This window comes from Oryctolagus cuniculus, chromosome 18 (genome assembly GCF_051225735.1).
Source record: "Oryctolagus cuniculus isolate XC-2025 breed Fujian yellow rabbit chromosome 18, ASM5122573v1, whole genome shotgun sequence".
Lineage (NCBI taxonomy): Eukaryota > Metazoa > Chordata > Mammalia > Lagomorpha > Leporidae > Oryctolagus > Oryctolagus cuniculus.
The window spans coordinates 21,035,743-21,055,359 of NC_142884.1; the positions used below are offsets into that span (position 1 = coordinate 21,035,743).

Below are 19,617 nucleotides of genomic sequence, written 5' to 3' on the forward strand. Positions count from 1 at the left end.
GCGCCTCAGTTCCACAGAAATGCTTCTCAGGTAGGAACAAGACCCAAAGTCAAGATTTCTGGTGAAGAGAATCTGTGCCCTACACCAGGCCTTAGTGTGAAAATTAGGGTTCAAAGTTGTCCTAGTTTAGTTCCTGTAATAGAAGGAAAACACCCCCTTACACTTCCTGAATTGCTCTACCTTCAGAACCCCTTGTGCAGAGCTTGGCCGGTCTCTGATCCTGGGGTCTGTTTCCTTGATTCTAACTCTAGGTCCGTTACAAATACTGGGAAGGAGGATTAAGACTTCCTCCCTCCCTCCCTCCCACCCATCCACTCTTCCTTCCTTCCACCCCTCCCCTTTCCTTCCCAGAGAGAGACCATCCATTGGTTCATTCTCCAAATGTTCACAACAGCTAGGGCTGGTCCAGGCGGAGAACTCCAGCCTGGTCTCCTACATGCAGAGCAGGGACCCAAATATTTTGACCATCCTCCACTGCCTTCCCAGGTGTATTAGCAAGAAGCTGGGTCAGATGTGGCCTAGCTAAGACCCAGCCCTGCAGCCTGACATGGGATGACAGTCTTGCAAGTGGCAGCCCAATCTACTGCACCACAGTGTGGGCCCTGAGGCTGTCGTTTCTGTCCTGGTCAGTCAGGGCTACAAGAGAGTATTTTGTGATTTCTTCCTCCTCTACTTCTGCCATTTTGGAGAAAGGTGCCAGGGATGAAGAAACAAAATGGAAATCTATGAGCTATGAGGTGAGTAGATATTTGCTTTCTTCCCTGAAAGTGAAATACGAGTGTGTTTGGTTTTCCTTCTCCTGGAAATTATTAAAGCCTACCAAGTGACCTCTCCTCTAGGTGCTTCTATGTGAACGGTAGTGGAAGCCCTGGCATGGGGGATGTGCTCTGCAGTAGGGGAGCCGCCACTTCAAGGGGATATGAAATGTACTTGAGGAGCTCTTTGAAATGTTGCTGGTTTGAACTGAGATGTGCTGTAGGTGTAAAAAGGTACTTACAGGCCAGTGTTGTGTGTCGTGGGTTAAGCTGCTGCCTGCAATGCTGGCATCCCATATGGATGCTGGTTAGTGTCCCAACTGCTTCTCTTTTGAGCCAGTTCCCTGCTAATGTCCTGGGATAAGCAGCAGAAGATGGTACAAATGCTTGGACCCCCTGCCACCCATGTAGGAGACCCAGATGAAGCTCCTGGCTACTGGCTTTGGCTTGAACAATAGCACTGGCTCTTGCGGCTATCTGGGGAGTGAACCAGCAGTTAGAAGATTTCTCTTTGTCTCCCTCTCTTTGTAATTCTGACTAAAAAAAAAAAAAAAAAAAAAAAAAAAAAAACTTAAAATATTAGGTTTCAGACTTAGTATGAAAATATGAGAATGATGTTTCCCATTGGTACATACTTTATATTTATTGCATAACATATTTGGAAATATTGAATTAAGTGAAATATTTTAAAATTAATTTTTACTTATTTTTAAATGTATTTTACTTGTTTTTAAATGTAGCTACAAGAAAACTTTACATGTATGGCATATATATATATATATATATATTTAGGATAGACCCCAAAAATCTGGTTTTATCCTTTGAGGAAAGAATATCTTCCTACAGGAGTCCAGCTCCAAAAGATGTAGAATGATTTTTTTAGAATCAAAGACTGCAATACCTAGGAATGACCTTTCATTTTCAGTAACTCTAACTTCTGGATATTTATTTCATGGATATACTGAGAGATATGCAGAATTACGTATATGCAAAGACAATCGAGTTCATATCCAATAAGAGATAAATTGTCATGTAAATCATTTTGTGTTTATACAATGGAATATCATGCATCTAATAAAAATACTATTACAAAATTTTTCATAGTGATGAAAGTGTTTATATTAAATAACATTTTTGTTTTTTAGATTTATTTATTTGAAAGGCAGAGTGACAGAAGGGAGAGATAGAGATCTTCCATCTGCTGATTCACTTCCCAAGTGCCTACAGCAGCCAGGGCTGGGCCAAGCCAAAGCCAGGAACCCACAACTCCATCCAGGTCTCCCACACAGATGGCAGGAAGCCAAGTACTTGAGCCATTGCTGCCTTCTAAGACGTGTTAGTAGAAAGCTGGATCGGAAGCACAGCAGCCAGGACTGAACCAGCACTCTTATTTGTTTATTTGAAAGGTACAGTTCCAGAGAGAGAGAGAGAGGGAGACACACACCCACACAGAAAGATCTTCCATCCACTGGTTCATTCTCCAAATGGTCGCAAGGGCCCAGGGCTGGGCCAGGTTAAAGCCAGCAGCCTCTTATGGGTCTCCCATGTGGGTGCAGGGGCCCAAGGAGTTGGGCCATGTTCCACTTATTCCCAGGCACATTAATAGGGAGTTGATTCAGAAGTGGAGCAGCTGGGAAATCAAACTGGCACCCATATGGGATACTGGCATCTCAGGCAGGGCTTTACCCACTATGCCACAATGCTGGCCCCACCGCATTTTCTTTACTCATCCATCCACCAATGGACATCTAGGTTTGTTCCATATCTTATCTACTTTGCATAGTGCTGCAAAGAACCTGAGTGTGCAGGTATTTCTTTATTTCTTCTTTTTAAAAATAGTTATTTGAAAGACTTTCAGAGAGAGAGAGAGAGAGCTTTCATCTGCTGGTTCACTCCCCAAATAGCCACGACGGCCAGGACTGGGTCAGATTGAAGCCAAGAGCAAGGAGCTTCTTCCAGGTCTCCTATATGGGTGTTGGCACCCAAGCACTTGGGCTATCTTCCATTGCTTCACTTTCCTAAGCACATTAGCAGGGAGCTGGATTGGAAGTGGAGCAGGCAGAACTAGAACTGGCGCCCATGTGGGATGTCGGCATTGCTGGTAGTGGCTTTATCTCTATGCCACAATGCTAGCTCCTGCAGGTATTTCTTTCATATGCTAATTTAACTTCCTTTTGATATACTAAGAAGTGAGATAGCTGGGTCATATGGTAGATCTGCTTTGAATTTTTTAAGGAAACCCATGTACTGTCCTCCATAACAGCTGTACTAATTTTCATTCCACCCAGTAGTGTGTAATGGCTTCACTTTTCTCCGCACCCTAACCAGCTTTTGTCCATTGGAGCCCTATGATTTTGAAAAGGAAAGTGTAAGGAAAAGGAAAGCACTCCTATATGGTGTAACACTCCATAGCAGAGAGCTGGATCAGCATGGAGCAGCCAGGACTCAAACTGGTGCCCATATATGGGATGCCAACATTGCAGGTGGCAGCTTTAACTTCTGTGCCACAGCACCAGCCCCAAGAAACTTTTCAAAGATGGCAATGAGATGGAACACTGTCCATTGACAGTAGAATGAAGAAGCTCAGATAAAAGTGCTTGCAGGAAAGAATACCAGAGAGAAAAAAGGTATAAACAGATCACTACCACAGCTCATAGATTGGAGGAACTAAGTGTCTCAAAAGGCAGGTGTAAAGCATGGAGGTGAAAAGAAGGATTGACAAGGAGTTTGAAACTTATCTTCCCCACCCTGATGTACCACAAGTAATTACCATCTGGGGCAGTTTTGAATTATGTCCTCAAATTTTTTATACTTCTCTGTTAAACCTCTTGTTAATGCCCATGCCCCTGTTTCTATATTTTGCCTCTCAACATGAAAGTACATGTCAGAGCATTATTGAAAAGGCAGTGGCAGGGCCAGCATTCCATATGTGTGCCGGTTCGAGACCTGGCTTCTTCACTTCCGATCCAGCTCTCTGCTATGGCCTGGGAAAGCAGTAGAAGATGGCCCAAGTCCTTTGGCCCCTGCACCCACGTGGGAGACCCAGAAGAAGCTCCTGGCTCCTGGCTTCAGATTGGCGCAGCTCCGGCCATTGCAGCAATCTGGGGAGTGAACCATTGGATGGAAGATATCCCCCCCCCACCCCCACAATCTCTGTGTAACTCTTTCAAGTAAAATAAATAAATCTTTAAAAAGATTTAAAGGCAGTGGAAATCCTCATAAAGGGGTGTGTGTGATGGATCTTGTTTGGAACTATATCCCGATTTGATGAAAACAAAGTTATCCCTTTTCTTGTTCACTGTGGACTTCATTATCCAGCTACATGAATTTCTGTGAATTCCTGACTGAAAAGGGTTTTTTGCCTAAATTTGGCTCAGGATTATTACATACCTAGTGAGAATTGTAACATTACCCTCAGCCGATTCTGGCAGGCTGACGTTCTATCAGATAACTCAGCCCTGCAGCTGAACTCATCCACAGTGAGGACTTCAACTCCACAGCTGGAGATCCCAGGAGGAAACTTCACTATTGCTGATCTTCAGAGGAACAAGAGTAACTAGTACTTATTTGCTAAATGATCTTAACAAAGGTTTATAGCTATTCTCACAATTAGATATTGTTTACAATGGGGAACGAACCAGCAGATGGAAAATCTGTCTCTCCCCTTAACTGCCTTTCATACCTTTTTTTTTTTTAAGTTTGGGTTAAGTAATTTTGCAAGAATATTTCATAAACGATGTATTTTTCATACACTAAAGAGGCACATATTTGTGGAGACACAGCAAGGCGGAGAGAGACATTTCTCATTTTCTGGTTCACTCCCCAAATGGCCACCACAACAAGGGCGGAGCCAGTCAAAGCCGGGAACTCAATCTAGATCTCCCACATGGGTAGCAGGAATCCAACTATCTGCTACCTCCTAGATCTAGTATGCAAAATCTCTCCATGTTAAAGTTCCCTTTTAGGGGCTGGCGCTGTGGCGCAGTGGGTTAACGCCCTGGCCTGAAGCACTGGCATCCCCTATGGGCACTGTTTCTAGTCCCGGCTGCTCCTCTTCTTCTTTTTTATTTATTTCTTTTATTTATTTATTTTTTGACAGGCAGAGTGGACAGTGAGAGAGAGAGACAGAGAGAAAGGTCTTCCTTTTTCATTGGTTCATCCCCCAATGGCTGCTGCGCTGCGGCCGGCGCACCGCGCTGATCCAAAGCCAGGAGCCAGGTGCTTCCTCCTGGTCTCCCATGTGGGTGCAGGGCCCAAGCACTTGGGCCATCCTCCACTGCACTCCCTGGCCACAGCAGAGAGCTGGCCTGGAAGAGGGGCAACCGGGACAGAATCTGGTGCCCCGACTGGGACTAGAACCCGGTGTGCCGGCGCCGCAGGCAGAGGATTAGCCCCGGCTGCTCCTCTTCTGATCGAGCTCTCTGCTATGGCCTGGGAAAGCAGTAGAAGATGGCCCAAGTCCTTGGGCCCCTGCACCCAAGTGGGAGACCTGGAAGAAGCTCCTGGCTCCTGGCTTCAGATCGGCGCAGCTCTGGCCATTGCGGCCAATTGGGGAGTGAACCAATGGATGGAAGATATCTCTCTCTCTCTGCCTCTCCTCTCTCTGTGTAACTTTGACTCTCAAGTAAAAAAAAAAAAAAAACTCTTTGGCGGAAGAGACAGAGACAATTGGCCGTAAGGGCTGGGGCTTTGCCAATCCGAAGCCAGGAGCCAGGAGCTTCTTCTGGGTCTCTCACGTGGGTGCAGGGCCCAAGGATTTGGGCCTTCTACTGCTTTCCTAAGCCATAGCAGAGAGCTGGGTCGGAAGTGAAGCAGCCAGGACTCTAACTGGTGCCCATATGGGATGCTGGTGCTGTAGACTGGGGCTCTAACCCACTACGCCACAGCGCTGGCCTCCAGCTGGGTTTTTAAGAGACTTATATAATTGAAAGGCAGAGAGAGAGCATGCGCTTCCATCCACTAGTTCACTTTCCAACTATCTGCAACAGCCAGATCCAGGCCAGGCTGAAACCAGGAGCAGGAATTCCATCCCAGTCTTCCACAGGTGGCAGGGGCCCTTGTAACTGGGCCATCTTCTGTTCCTTCTCAAGCACTTTAGCAAGGAGGACCAGAAACATAGTAGCTGAAAGTCAAATAGGCACTCTGGTACGAGATGCCGACATCACAAGTGGCAGTTTAGCCTGTTGCATCACAAGGTCATAATATTATTATAAACTCATGAATTGAAATGGATTTTTAAGAGATTTATTTATTTGAAAGAGTTACAGAGAGATGTAGAGACAGAGAGAGAGGTCTTCCATCCGCTGGTTCACTTCCCCCAAATGGCTGCAACAGCTGGAGCAGAACTGATCCGAAGCCAGTAGCAGGAGCTTTTTCCAGGTCTTCCACGTGGATGCAGTGGCCCAGGCACTTGGGCCGTCTTCTGCTGCTTTCCCAGGCGCATTAGCAGGGAGCTGGACCAGAAGTGGAGCAGCCGACACTTGAACCGGTGCCCATGTGGGATGCTGGTGCTGCAGGCTGGAGCTTTAGACCACTGTGCTACAGCACCACATTGCCTGCCACAAATTGAAATGTATTTGATGTGCTTCAGTTATCTTCCAGATTTAAGCCTGTAATGGAAGCCTTTCTTGTATTGGAAGCCAAGCTTAGCTATTTGAAGCCTTTCCAGTTCGCTCTTGAGTCCTTTGCCATTAGCCAACTGATTTTTTTTTAAGATTTAATTAATTAGTTACTTTTTTTTTTTTTTATTTTTTTTTTTTTTATTTTTGACAGGCAGAGTGGACAGTGAGAGAGACAGACAGAGAGAAAGGTCTTCCATTGCCGTTGGTTCACCCTCCAATGGCCGCCGCGGCCGGCGCGCTGCGGCCGGCGCACCGCGCTGATCCGATGGCAGGAGCCAGGAGCCAGGTGCTTTTCCTGGTCTCCCATGGGGTGCAGGGCCCAAGCACCTGGGCCATCCTCCACTGCACTCCCTGGCCACAGCAGAGGGCTGGCCTGGAAGAGGGGCAACCGGGACAGAATCCGGCGCCCCGACCGGGACTAGAACCCGGTGTGCCGGCGCCGCAAGGCGGAGGATTAGCCTAGTGAGCCGCGGCGCCGGCCTAATTAGTTACTTTTAAATGCAGAATTAGAGGAAGAGACAGAGTGAAAAAGCATCCATCCACTGATTTACTCCCCAAATGGCCACAATGACCAGAGCTGGGCCAGGCTGAAGCCAGAAGCCAGGAGATTCTTCTGGGTCTCCCATGTGGGTGCAGGGGCCCAAGCACTGGGGTTATCTTCTGCTCTCCCAGGTACATTAGCAGGGGACTGGATCAAATGTGGAGCAGCCAAGACTGAAACCGGCACCCATATGGGATACAAGTTGTCACAGGTGGTGGCTTTACCCATTGTGCAACAACACCAGCCCCTGTCAACTGATTTTTAAATAGTTGCATTGTTACCTGGTTTGAAGGAAATACTGCAGGCTCATTTTGTACATTTTCTATTCAACATTAGAAACAGCCATTTCTCCCAAGAAATTCTGGCTTATTTTAGCAGGAGATGGTCTACTGATACCATAATCTGTATACAGTGATAGGTATTGCTGCTGGGTTATACAGAGTGATATTTCCAGTTCAAATTTAGATTTACAGAGTACTTACTTTTCTGCTTGCTATTTACCTAAATAGAACTCTTATTCTTAGTAACCTTAATTTTGACTTGTCAGGTGTTTTCTAATTTTAGATACAGGTTATACATTTTCTGTAGAACTACCATTGCAGAAGTGATGCATCAGTGCATCACATCAGAAGGCGTGTGATGTTGGTTTATATACTGTCGGCACTAATGTCTTTGATAAGTTATCTCTCAGGTTTCTCCACTCCAAAATTATCATTATCCTTTTGTAATAAGTAACTTGAAAGTTTCATTTGAATTGTCATTCCCAAATTTTAGCATCCACTAATGATTGTTGCATGAATCAGTTGTTACTGAAATGTTTACAAAGGGTGATTTTGTTTTCTTCTTCTTCTTCTTCTTCTTCTTCTTTTTTTTTTTTTTTTTTGACAGGCAGAGTTAGACAGTGAGAGAGAGAGAGAGACAGAGAGAGAGAGAGAGACAGAGAGAAAGGTCTTCCTTCCATTGGTTCACCTCCAAAATGGCCGCTATGGCCACCGTGGCGCATTGCACCGATCCAAAGCCAGGAGCCAGGTGCTTCTTCCTGGTCTCCCATGCTGGCTCCGGGCCCGAGCACCTGGGCCATCCTCCACTGCACTCCCGGGCCACAGCAGAGAGCTGGACTGGAAGAGGAGCAATCGGGACAGAATCCGGCACCCTGACCGGGACTAGAACCTGGGGTGCTGGCGCCACAGGCGGAGGATTAGCCTAGTGAGCCGCTTCACCAGCCTACAAAAGGATGATTTTCTAACACCATCATTCATTTTTTAAAAAGATTTATTTGAAAGGCAGAGCTAACAGAGAGGAGAGATAGAGACTCAGATACCTTCCATTTGCTGGTTCACTCCCCAAATGTCTACAAAGGGCAGGGCTGGGCCAAGCTGAAGCCAGGAACCAGCAGCTTTATCCTGGTCTCCCATGTGGGTACAGAAGCCTAAGTACCCGGGCCATCCTCCACTGCTTTTGAAAGCACGTTAGTAGAGAGATGGATTGGAAGTGGAGCAGCCAGGACAGGAACTGGTGCCCATATGGGATGCTGGCATTATAGGTGGTGGCATTATCTGCTACGCACAGCACCAGTCCCCATCATTCATTTTTTTTAAGACTTATTTTATTTATTTGAAAGACAGAGTTACAGAGAGGTAGAGCCAGAGAGCGAGCGAGAGAGGTCTTGCATCCACTGATTCACTTACCAAATGACCACAACAGCTAGAGCTCAGCTGAGCTGATCCAAAGCCAGGAGCCAGGAGCTTCATTCACTTCTCCTACATGGGTGACAGGGACCCAAGTATGTGGGCCATCCTCTGCTGCTTTCCCAGGCCATTATCAGGGAGTTGGATTGGAAGTGGAGCAGCTAGGACAGGAACTGGCACCTGTTTGGGATGCTGGTTTTTCAGGCAATGGCTTAAACCTGCTACTCCCCAAATCCGACCTCTCCATCGTTCCATTATTTATCTGTCCCTTTATTTCATATGAATTCACAAATTCCTTTTTAAATATTTAATGGATTTTAATACATTACTATAGATTTGTTTTTCTTTATCATTTGGCTACATATTCATCATTTTTTGAGCTTATCCTTACTTTGTAGACCAATGACATGTTCCAGTTTCATCTTGTGCTGTTTCTAACTCAGCCCTGAAATTAGCTATTTTTTCAATGAACCTTAGTTCCTCTGAGTACGAATGGTGTTCGTAAGCAGGACTAGTGCACTGATGTACTTACTACTACTACTGTGATGCCACTGCTTCTAGGCCTTTATAATGGACAGAGCTAGGAGATATACATATTACAATAATTCTATATTAAAACAACACCATCTTGATGTATCAAATTCCAATGCTACCTAACAAGTTTGTTTCTTACCTTTTCCCATTTCATATTTGTATTGTCCTCTAATCCAAGACCTGGCTCATGAGTTATCATTACATTTACTATTTGCTCAATTCTACCACTCACAGATAGCAGTTTGAAAATGGATGCACCCACCAAGAAATGTATTAAGGTTTTTAAAGTTGTTTTACCTTTCGGCAAGCCATAAAAATATATTAAAATCTCTTTTTCTTTAAAATATTAGTTCATGTCTTTAATGTCTTTAATGAACTCTTCATATACAATTACTTGTCTTTTGGTTTGTCAAAACAGTAAGTTAGAAAACATTTGCCACAATAATGTCTGTTAAAGTGACTGGGCATAAACGCATTCATCAGAAGGGCACTCCCAACCAAGCCGACTAGTTCTGCCATTCTCTCCAACCTTACAGCACTCAGGACAACCCTTGTCCTCCACCTTACAGTACTCTAAGTACTTCCTGGGTGTGGTCTAAGACTTCTTCTATAACAGCACCATGATGAAGATTATCCTCCTTTTGAATGCTGTAATCAGATGCAGTTCTTCCATCTTCCCGTTGCTTGCCAGCAAAGATCAATATTTGCTGATCAGGAGGAATTCCATCCGTATCTTGGATCTCAACCTTTACATTTTCTTTTGTATCCGAGGGTTCAAGCTCAAGTGAGATGGTCTTCCCCGTAATGGTTTTTATGAAAATCTGCATCTTGGTGGCAATCCCACAACAGATGATGGATCAGAAAGTTAAAATGTCTTTTAAACATGTTGAGAACATGTTAGTTACAATTCAGTCGTACTAAGAAATATAACTAAAATATACTGATAAGCCATTTGTACTTATCAGATTGACAAAAATAACAATAATAATAAACACTTGACAATACACTCTGTTGGTGAGGCTGTGGGGAAACTGATCTACTCCAGCCAAAGACCCCCGGAAAAAGATGCCTCATACTCATGCTATTGAGGCCCTGTAAAGACCCTGGATTTCTGCTGTCAACAAGCAATAGCAATACCCCCAGTGCCCCTGCCAGGGTGGTTCAGGAAGACGGAATGGAATGGAACCAGGATTGTCATTTGAGCTCTCAATTAAATGGGCTTCTGGATTCATGTGGAGAGCCTGGATTTTTCATCCCCTAACTCAGTATGAAAAGGTGTTCCTCAAATCACCTGCTGGGTCAGTGCCACAGGTGTAGTACAGTCAGACCTTCAACACTTCTTAGCTTAAACACAGCCATCTCCTGCTTTGTGGTATATATGGAGGGTAAGTGAACAACACTCCTATCTTTTAACCAGAGAGGTTTCCAAAGAAGTTTATTATGGAGCCAGAACTCCCATTCATACCTAATAGAAAGGAGCAATACCCTATCAGGTGTCAGTGGAGAGTGCAGAAACCTGAATTTCTAATCCTGGTGTGCCTAACAAAATGGCACACTCCCCCCTCCCACCATACCCTCTACTCCAGAGTAGTGTCAGAGAAAGCCAGCTAAAAGAGGTTTAAATAAGATTTACAATGTCATAATAGACAAATGTCCACATTTCAATTAGAAATCAATAATTAAAAAAGATAATCAAAAGAGCACAAGAGCAAGGCCTTGTGGTATGCTGAGGGGTTAAGCCACAACTTGGAATGCCTACATCCTTATCAGCCAGTCAGTCCCAGCTACTCGACTTCTGATCCAGCTTCCTGGTAATGCATGCTGGAAAGTAGCAGATGATGGCTCAAGTTTTTGTTGCCTGCTACCTATGTGGGACACCCAGATGGAGTTATGGGCTTCTGGGTTCAGCCTGGTCCAGCCCTCGACTTTTGTGGCATTTAGGGAGTGAACCAGTAGATGGGAGATGTCTGTGTGTGTGTGTCTCCCTCTGCCTTTCAAGTAGATGAAAATAAACATTAAGAAAAAGAGCATAGAGCTGGTGCCACAAGGCAGAGGATTAGCCTAGTGAGCCGCAGCGCCGGCATACCGGATTCTAGTCCCAGTTGGGGCACCGGATTCTAGTCTCAGTTGGGGCGCCGGATTCTGTCCTGGTTGCCCCTCTTCCAGGCCAGCTCTCTGCTGTGGCCAGGGAGTGCAGTGGAGGGTGGCCCAAGTACTTGGGCCCTGCACCCCATGGGAGACCAGGATAAGTACCTGGCTCCTGCCATCAGATCAGCGCGGTGCACCGGCCACAGCGCCCTGGCCGCGGTGGCCATTGGAGGGTGAACCAACGGCAAAGGAAGACCTTTCTCTCTGTCTCTCTCTCTCTCTCACTGTCCACTCTGCCTGTCAAAAAAGAAAAAAAAAAAAAAGAAAAGAAAAGAAAAGAGCATAGAGAGGAAAGAGATGTTAGACTCTTATCTAATATAGAAAGGAGACGTCTTAAAAGTTCCTGAACATCATAACCACATTTGAAACAAATAGAAAACAAAGTCTCCACAGAACTTGGATGTCCAGAAAAGAAATTAGAATATATACAAGATAAACAGAGTAATTTGGGAAATACAGTTGAAATAAGCTCCATGGAGGGCAAAGAGAAGAAATGGAAAGGACAAAGGAAACAGTGACCTGTAATATAGGACAATAGATTACTCAGTCTGAACAAGAGACGAAACAGGGGTGTGTGTGTGTGTGTGTGTGTGTGTGCTAGGATGGCTCAGGAACAGAAGATCTAACATTCACTGTACTGAAAATCTTGAAGAAAAAAATGGTTGGAAAAGTACTGAAATAATGATTAAAAATCCCCCCTCCAAGTTGGTTAAAGACAAACAGACTGAAGAAACTGCATTCAACAGTTTTCGTCCTCCTCCTCTACCCAGAGCAACACAACACATAATAGTTGAAATTCAGAAAACTAAAGATCACATAAAACTCTTGAAAGTAGCAAGAGAAAAGTCCCTTACTTTTGAGAGGGGGGAAAACCTGAAAGTGCAGATTTCTTATGAGAAACCACAGAAAGAAATGACACATTTTGAGGCACTGGAAGAAATAAGTATTAATCCAAAGTTTTCCAAGAATGAAGGATACCTACATTATTAATTGGGGACATGCAAATAAATATCATGATACCACTTTACGCCTACTATGGTTGTCATGTTAATGATTTTTTAATGGAATATAAGTGATGCTATGGTGTCATGAAATCTGAGTCCTTGTATATCGCCATTGAGAATGTTGGATAGTGATGTTGCAGTGGAACAATGCGGCACCTGCTTAAAAATTAGAATTATTATATTTAAAAGATTTATTTATTCAAAAGGCACAGTTACAGATAGGCAGAGGCAGAGAGAGTTCTTCCACCTGCCGGTTCTCTCCCCAAATGGCCGCAGTGGCTGGAGCTTTTTCCAGGTCTCCCATGCAGGTGCAGAGGTCCAAGTACGTGGGCCATCTTCTACTGCTTTATCAGGCCATAGAGAGAGCTGGATTGGAAGTGGAGTAGATGGGACTTGAATTGGTGCCCATATGGAAAGCCAGCACTGCAGGTGGCAGCTTTACCTGCTATACCGCAGCGCCAGCCCCTAGAATTATTTTTTAAAAGATTTATTTGAGGCCGGCGCCCGGCTCAATAGGCTAATCCTCCGCCTTGCGGCGCCAGCACACTGGGTTCTAGTCCCGGTCGGGGCGCCGGATTCTGTCCCGGTTGCCCCTCTTCCAGGCCAGCTCTCTGCTGTGGCCCAGCAGTGCAGTGGAGGATGGCCCAAGTGCTTGGGCTCTGCACCAACATGGGAGACCAGGAGAAGCACCTGGCTCCTGGCTTCGGATCAGCGCGATGCGCCGGTCGCAGAGTGCCGGCCGCGGCAGCCATTGGAGGGTGAACCAACGGCAAAAAGGAAGACCTTTCTCTCTCTCTCTCACTGTCCACTCTGCCTGTTTAAAAAAAAATATTTGAAACTCGGAGAGAGAGGGACAGAGATCTTTCATCCACTGGTTCACTCCCCAGATGGCCACAATGGCCAGGGCTGGGCCAGGCTGAAGCCAGGAGCCACCTTCCTGGTCTCCCACATGGGTAGCAGGGGCCAAGCATTTGGCGGCCATCTCCTGCGGCTTTCCCAGGTGCATAAGCAGGGAGCTGGATCAGAAGTGGAGCAGCAGGGACACAAACCAGCACCCATACAGGATTCTGGCATCACTAGCAGCAGCTTAACCTGCTACACAACACTGGCTCTTTTTTTAAAATTTTTTGAAAAAGTGCAGAATTACCATGATGCAACCATGGATTTCATAAGAAACTTTTTTTAATGGTTTATTTATTTGAAAAGGAGGCAGGGGGAGGGCTGGGGAAAGGGAGAGGGAGATCGATCTTCTATTCCGCTGGTTCACTTCCAAAATGGCTGCAACCACCAAGGCTGGGCCAGACAAAACCCAGGAGTTTCTTCCAGGTCTCCTATGTTATGGGTAGGGCCCAAAGCATTTGGACCATCTGCTGCTTTCCCATGCCATTATCAGGGAACTGCATCAGAAGTGGAGCAGCTAGGCCTGGAACTGGTGCCCATATAACATGCCAGCATTACACACGACAGCTTTACCTGCTGTGCCACACCACCAGTCCCAAGTTAAAAATTTTCCACAAAGAGGACATGTTGAGACTTAAAACTTAAGCACAAATGTGGAAATGTCCAAAGATTACTATACAAATAATCAAAACTTATTTACATAGCCTATACTGGGAGTTTTCTTACATAAGAAAACATCCTTGATCATCTGTAAGTTTATAATTGTACTTTTAAAGTTTAGCTATTTAAGGAGGCCAGCACTATGGCACAGCGGTTAAAGCCCCAGACTACACCACCGGCATCCCACATGGATGCTAGTTCGTGTCCTAGCTGCTTCTCTTCCTATCCAGCTCTCGGCATGGCCTGCAAAAAGCAGATGGCCCAAGTCCATAGGCCCCTGCACTCACCATGGGAGACCTGGAAGAAGCTCCTGGCTCCTGATCAGCTCAGCTCTGCCGGTTATGGTCATTTGGGGAGTGAACCAGCGGATTGGATGACCTCTCTCTCTTTGGCTCTACCTCTCTGTAAATCTTTCAGATAATTAAATCTTAAAAAAAAGTTTAGCTATTTAAAAAACTGTCCATTAATACGCCATAATTTCTAGTTCTTTGCACTTAAAAATATATATGCTGTGGCCAGGGAGTGCAGTGGAGGATGGCCCAAGTGCTTGGGCTCTGCACCCCATGGGAGTCCAGAAGTACCTGGCTCCTGCCATCAGATCGGCGTGGTGCGCCGGCCGCGGCGGCCATTGGGGGATGAACCAACGGCAAAGGAAGACCTTTCTCTCTGTCTCTCTCCCTCTCTCACTGTCCACTCTGCCTGTCAAAAGAAAAAAATAAAAAATAAAAATATATATATAAAAAACATGAATCCATGTCCTATCTATAAAAATAAATTGTGTGGCTGATGTTGTGGCATAGCAGGTAAAGCTACCAACTGCAACACTGGTATCCCATATGGGTGATGGTTTGTGTCCCCGTTGCTCCACTTTCAACCCAGCTCCCTGCTAATGGCCTGGGAAAAGCAGTGGAGGATGGCCCAAGTGTTGAGTCCCTGCCACCTATGTGGAAGACCCAGTTAAAGCTCCTGGCTTCCGCCTGGCTCAGCCCTGGCCCTAGTGCCCATTTGGGAAGTGAACCAGCAGATGGAAGATCTCTCTCTGTCCTTCTAATTCTTTCAAATAAATAAATACTGAAAAATAAAACGGTAATGTGGATACAATGTTCCACAGAACATAGCTATTTGATGATATAATCACTAAGTCAAGAGGAGGATGGCACATGTAGAAATGCCACAAATACTTTTTATTTTTTGTGTCACATAGTGAAACATCTGGGAAGGTGTTCAAGAGCATCAGTTCAGGACTTGAAGCCACAATGCTCAGCCCATTCTCACCATTCATTGCTCACCCATGGAATGAGTGACTTGCATCTTTGCTCATTAATACAATTCTTGTTAGTCACCATTGCGAGTATTACAATATTGAATCATCTAGAAATAAATTTCTTTTCAAATGAAATAAGCCCTAGGTCCTCACAGTTCTCAATGTAAGTCTGTGACCTTACCTATTTGCTCTAATTATTTCACTCTACTATGTTCATCCTGCCTGTTCTCATCATACCCCCTCTCTAAACATAATTACAAATAGGGCTGAAATTCAGTGAGGTTTTGCTCAGATAAGGAATTACATATTTTACCTACGCCCCTATCTAGTCTAAATTTTTTCTTTTTACAGGCAGAGTGACAGTGAGAGAGAGAGAGACAGAGAGAAAGGTCTTCCTTTGCCATTGGTTCACCCTCCAATGGCCGCCGCAACTGGCGCACCGCGCTGATCCGAAGGCAGGAGCCAGGTGCTTCTCCTGGTCTCCCATGGGGTGCAGGGCCCAAGCACTTGGGCCATCCTCCACTGCACTCCCGGGCCACAGCAGAGAGCTGGCCTGGAAGAGGGGCAACCGAGACAGAATCCGGCGCCCTGACCAGGACTAGAACCCGGTGTGCCGGCGCCGCTAGGCGGAGGATTAGCCTATTGAACCGCGGCGCTGGCCGTCAGGTCTAAATTTTTATCATGTGTTTTTCCTTATCACTGTTTATTGCACTGAGTATTTGAGAGCAGGACTGAAAAGTATGTGGAAATGCTTTTATGTTAACAATTGTGGTCCCTTTGCATAGGCCAGAACCATGACCTGTCTTCCTGATTATTGAGATATGGCTTATAGTTTGTCCATTAAAAAAAAAAAAAGTTCATTTAAATGCCTACAATGACAGCATGTTCATATGCTGTACATTTGGTTATAAGAGATCGTTCTCAAAGTGGGCCTTCAATAATATAGTTAATGTTGAGTATACTATTCTTACAATGCTGAGAAGTTATTATCTTAGCAGGTTTCCAATTTTCAAACATCAAATTTTGCTATTTTCTATTTGAGTTTTTAAAGACCCACATTTCCTTTGAGGTAGATTAAAGTACAAAAGGATCTAGTATATAGAAAATATTTCTCACAATTCTCTTTTGTTATTTCTGTTCACTGAAATTTTACTAGTGTATCTCCCTTCTCCTAATCCCTTTCTCTTGCATGATTTTATTTTTTTTTGAATTTTTTTTATTTTTTTGACAGGCAGAGTGGACAGTGAGAGAGAGACAGAGAGAAAGGTCTTCCTTTTGCCGTTGGTTCACCCTCCAATGGCCGCCGCGGCCGGCGCACCGCGCTGATCCGATGGCAGGAGCCAGGAGCCAGGTGCTTTTCCTGGTCTTCCATGGGGTGCAGGGCCCAAGCACTTGGGCCATCCTCCACTGCACTCCCTGGCCACAGCAGAGGGCTGGCCTGGAAGAGGGGCAACCGGGACAGAATCCGGCGCCCCGACCGGGACTAGAACCCGGTGTGCCGGCGCCGCAAGGCGGAGGATTAGCCTAGTGAGCCGCGGCGCCGGCCTCTCTTGCATGAATTCTTTTATGTTGAATCAGGTAGAAGTTAAGCTATTGCTAAATATATATTTATATAATGAGACCTAAAGGATTTCCCTCAAATATGAATGATCTAGTTTTGTCTAAGTGTTGAGTTATAGGTAAAGGCTTTTATATTTGAGTCCATATATCCAGAATGGTCTTGTACATTAACACAATTATTAGGTTTCTTTTTAGTTGAGTTTTTCCAGTTTGAATCCCTACTAAAGACCTGTCTACAATGATTACATCTGGAGTTGTTCATCTCTAAAATGAATAATTTTATGTTGAGACACTTCTGGATGTTTGCTAGTATCTACTCTAGCTGAAAAGACTTACATGTACCCTTGGACTTAGTAACTCCAGTCCTAGGTGTAAATCAAACATAAATACAAACACAAAAACCAAAATATATAAACAAATACTTATAGCAGTATTTTTATTAAAACAGAAAATTATAAAAAAATACAAATATCCAGCAATAGGATAAATAGCCAATATATTCTTAAAATGGAATAGCATACAAAATTAAAATACACTACTGCCACATGCAATAATGTACAAGTCTTTAAAATGTTGAGTGAAGCAAGACACATTCATGATGTATGATCATATATAAAACATGCAAAAAACTACTTTATGACATTACAAGCCAGGGAAATGGTAATCTTTGGAAAAGAAACTAACTACTCTTTATTACACAGAGTACAATGAGAAATAGTTCATAGATATTTTGTTTCTCATCTGGAGAAACCAATGCTTATAACCACTTCATAATTTGCCTCTGCCTCTGCATGTATTTTTTAAAAAATAAAGTATGAGTTAAAAACTTTCAAAAATAGTTCATAGCTGTAAGACTTCACTAAAATGATTATACCCATTTTATTCACTAATAAACAGTAGTTATGTGGTATGGTACTTAACAACCATGATTACGTTTGTGATTAAAATTACATAGAACTGTAAAACATGCTTTCTTTAAAAAACCCTAAAAATTAACAATAACTTGTGAAGACCTCACAAAGAAATCAAATCATTTATTGCATTTCCATATTTTCTGCCTTGTGAGTTCTCTGATGGACAATGAGATTTCTCTTATAACTAAAGGACTTCCCACACTCATTACAAACATAAGGCTTCTCACCTGTGTGAGTTCTCTGATGTACAATGAGATTCGTCTTCTGGCGGAAGCACTTTCCACATTCATTACATTTATATGGTTTCTCTCCAGTGTGAGTTCTTTGATGATGAATGAGATATGACTTCCTACTAAAAGCTTTCCCACATTGAGGACATTCATAGGATTTCTGCCCTGTATGTATTTTCTGGTGTACAGTGAGGGTTGCTTTCTGGCGAAAGGACTTCCCACATTCATTACAGATATAGGGTTTCTCCCCTGTGTGAATTCTCTGATGCAGATTGAGATTTGTCTTCTGACTGAATGACTTCCCACATTCATTACATTCATATGGTTTTTCCCCTGTATGAGTTCTGTGGTGATCAATGAGGTATGACTTCATTCTAAAGGCCTTCCCACAGTGAGGACATTCATAAGATTTCTCTCCTGTGTGTGTTCTCTGATGTGCTACAAGAGTTGTCTTCTGGCGGAAGGACTTTCCACATTCATTACAAATGTAAGGTTTCTCCTCATTATGAGTTTTCTCATGAAGAGCAAGGGTTGTCTTCTGGGAGAAGGATTTCCCACACTCATTACAAATATATGGCTTCTCCCCTGTGTGAGTTCTCTGATGGACAGTAAGGTTTGCCTTTTGGTGAAAAGACTTCCCACATTCTTTACAAATATAGGGTTTCTCCCCAGTATGAATCCTCTGATGTAGAGACAGTGTTGTCTTCTGACGGAAGGACTTCCCGCAGTCATTGCATTCATATGGTTTCTCTCCTGTATGAGTTCTCTGGTGACGAATGAGGTGTGACTTCAATCTGAAGGCATTCCTACACTGTGGACATTCATATGATTTCTCCCCTGTATGTGTTCTCTGATGATCTGTGAGAGCTGTCTTTAAACGGAAAGACTTTCCACATTCATTACAAACAAAGGGTTTCTCTCCTGTGTGAGTTCTTTGGTGATCAATGAGATATGACTTCCTTCTAAATGCATTTCCACACTGATGGCACTGATAGGGTTTTTCCTCTGTGTGAATTCCCTGATGAAGAATCAATACTGACTTCCTGCAGAAGGATTTCCCACATTCAGAGCATGTATGTTTTTTTTCAATATTAGTTGCTCTTCTCTTTTTATTGAACACAGATGAGTTTTCCCCTCTGTATGCTCTGTTATGTGTAACTGTAACTAAGCCTCCCCTTTTAAGGAATGATTTCTCACTTTCATCATATCCAAATGACTGAGCTGGAGTTCCCATCTTCTGATACTGCATAAGCCCTTCATTATGGTTGAAAGCCCTGGCATTCTGATTATGGGATCTGACTTGAGGATGAGCTTTCTCTTGCTTCGTACTGAGGAGTGAGTTCCCATATCCATTATACTCACTAAGTCTCTTTCTTGCAGGACTTAGATTACCGATGATTAATTCTGAAACACTTTCCAAAATCTTTCCATGAGTATCATATTCAGGAGGTAATATTTTTGAATCAACAGAGTTTTTGCCTAGAATGATTGATTTTGACTTTTCATATATGTTACTCTTCTCTTTAATTGGTTTCTTATGGTTGATGCATACAATTGATCTGGAATACTTATCTTTATGTTCCTTGAATTTTACTAAAAAGTCTTCAGTTTTCCAGTTTTCTTCTAGAAAAGAATATAATTTATAACAACTTATGAATCTTCACATAAAGACCCAGGACAAATTACTGCCTACCTGGAATATAAACATTAAACTTAAACAAAAACTCTTGCTTCAGTGGGAAACAGATGAAAAAAATAAGCAATGATCCTTGAAACACGTTGTCCACCTTGCAATAGA

General features: G+C 43.8%; 1 protein-coding gene and 1 pseudogene across 15 annotated transcripts in view; both read right to left on the minus strand.

The window, feature by feature from the left end:
• Positions 1–9,470: 9,470 nt before the first annotated feature.
• On the minus strand, positions 9,471–10,110 carry LOC127488169 (ubiquitin-ribosomal protein eS31 fusion protein pseudogene; annotated as a pseudogene).
• Positions 10,111–17,084: 6,974 nt separating this feature from the next.
• ZNF567 (zinc finger protein 567) overlaps positions 17,085–19,617 on the minus strand; it is a 32,029-nt gene continuing 29,496 nt past the window's right edge. For all 15 annotated transcript variants that reach the window (XM_089319476.1, XM_089319488.1, XM_089319475.1 and 12 more), the window contains one exon: positions 17,085–19,442. In XM_089319476.1, the coding sequence (XP_089175602.1) occupies positions 17,710–19,442 (1,733 nt within the window). In that variant the 3' untranslated portion in view covers positions 17,085–17,709. The remainder of the gene's footprint in view (positions 19,443–19,617) is intronic.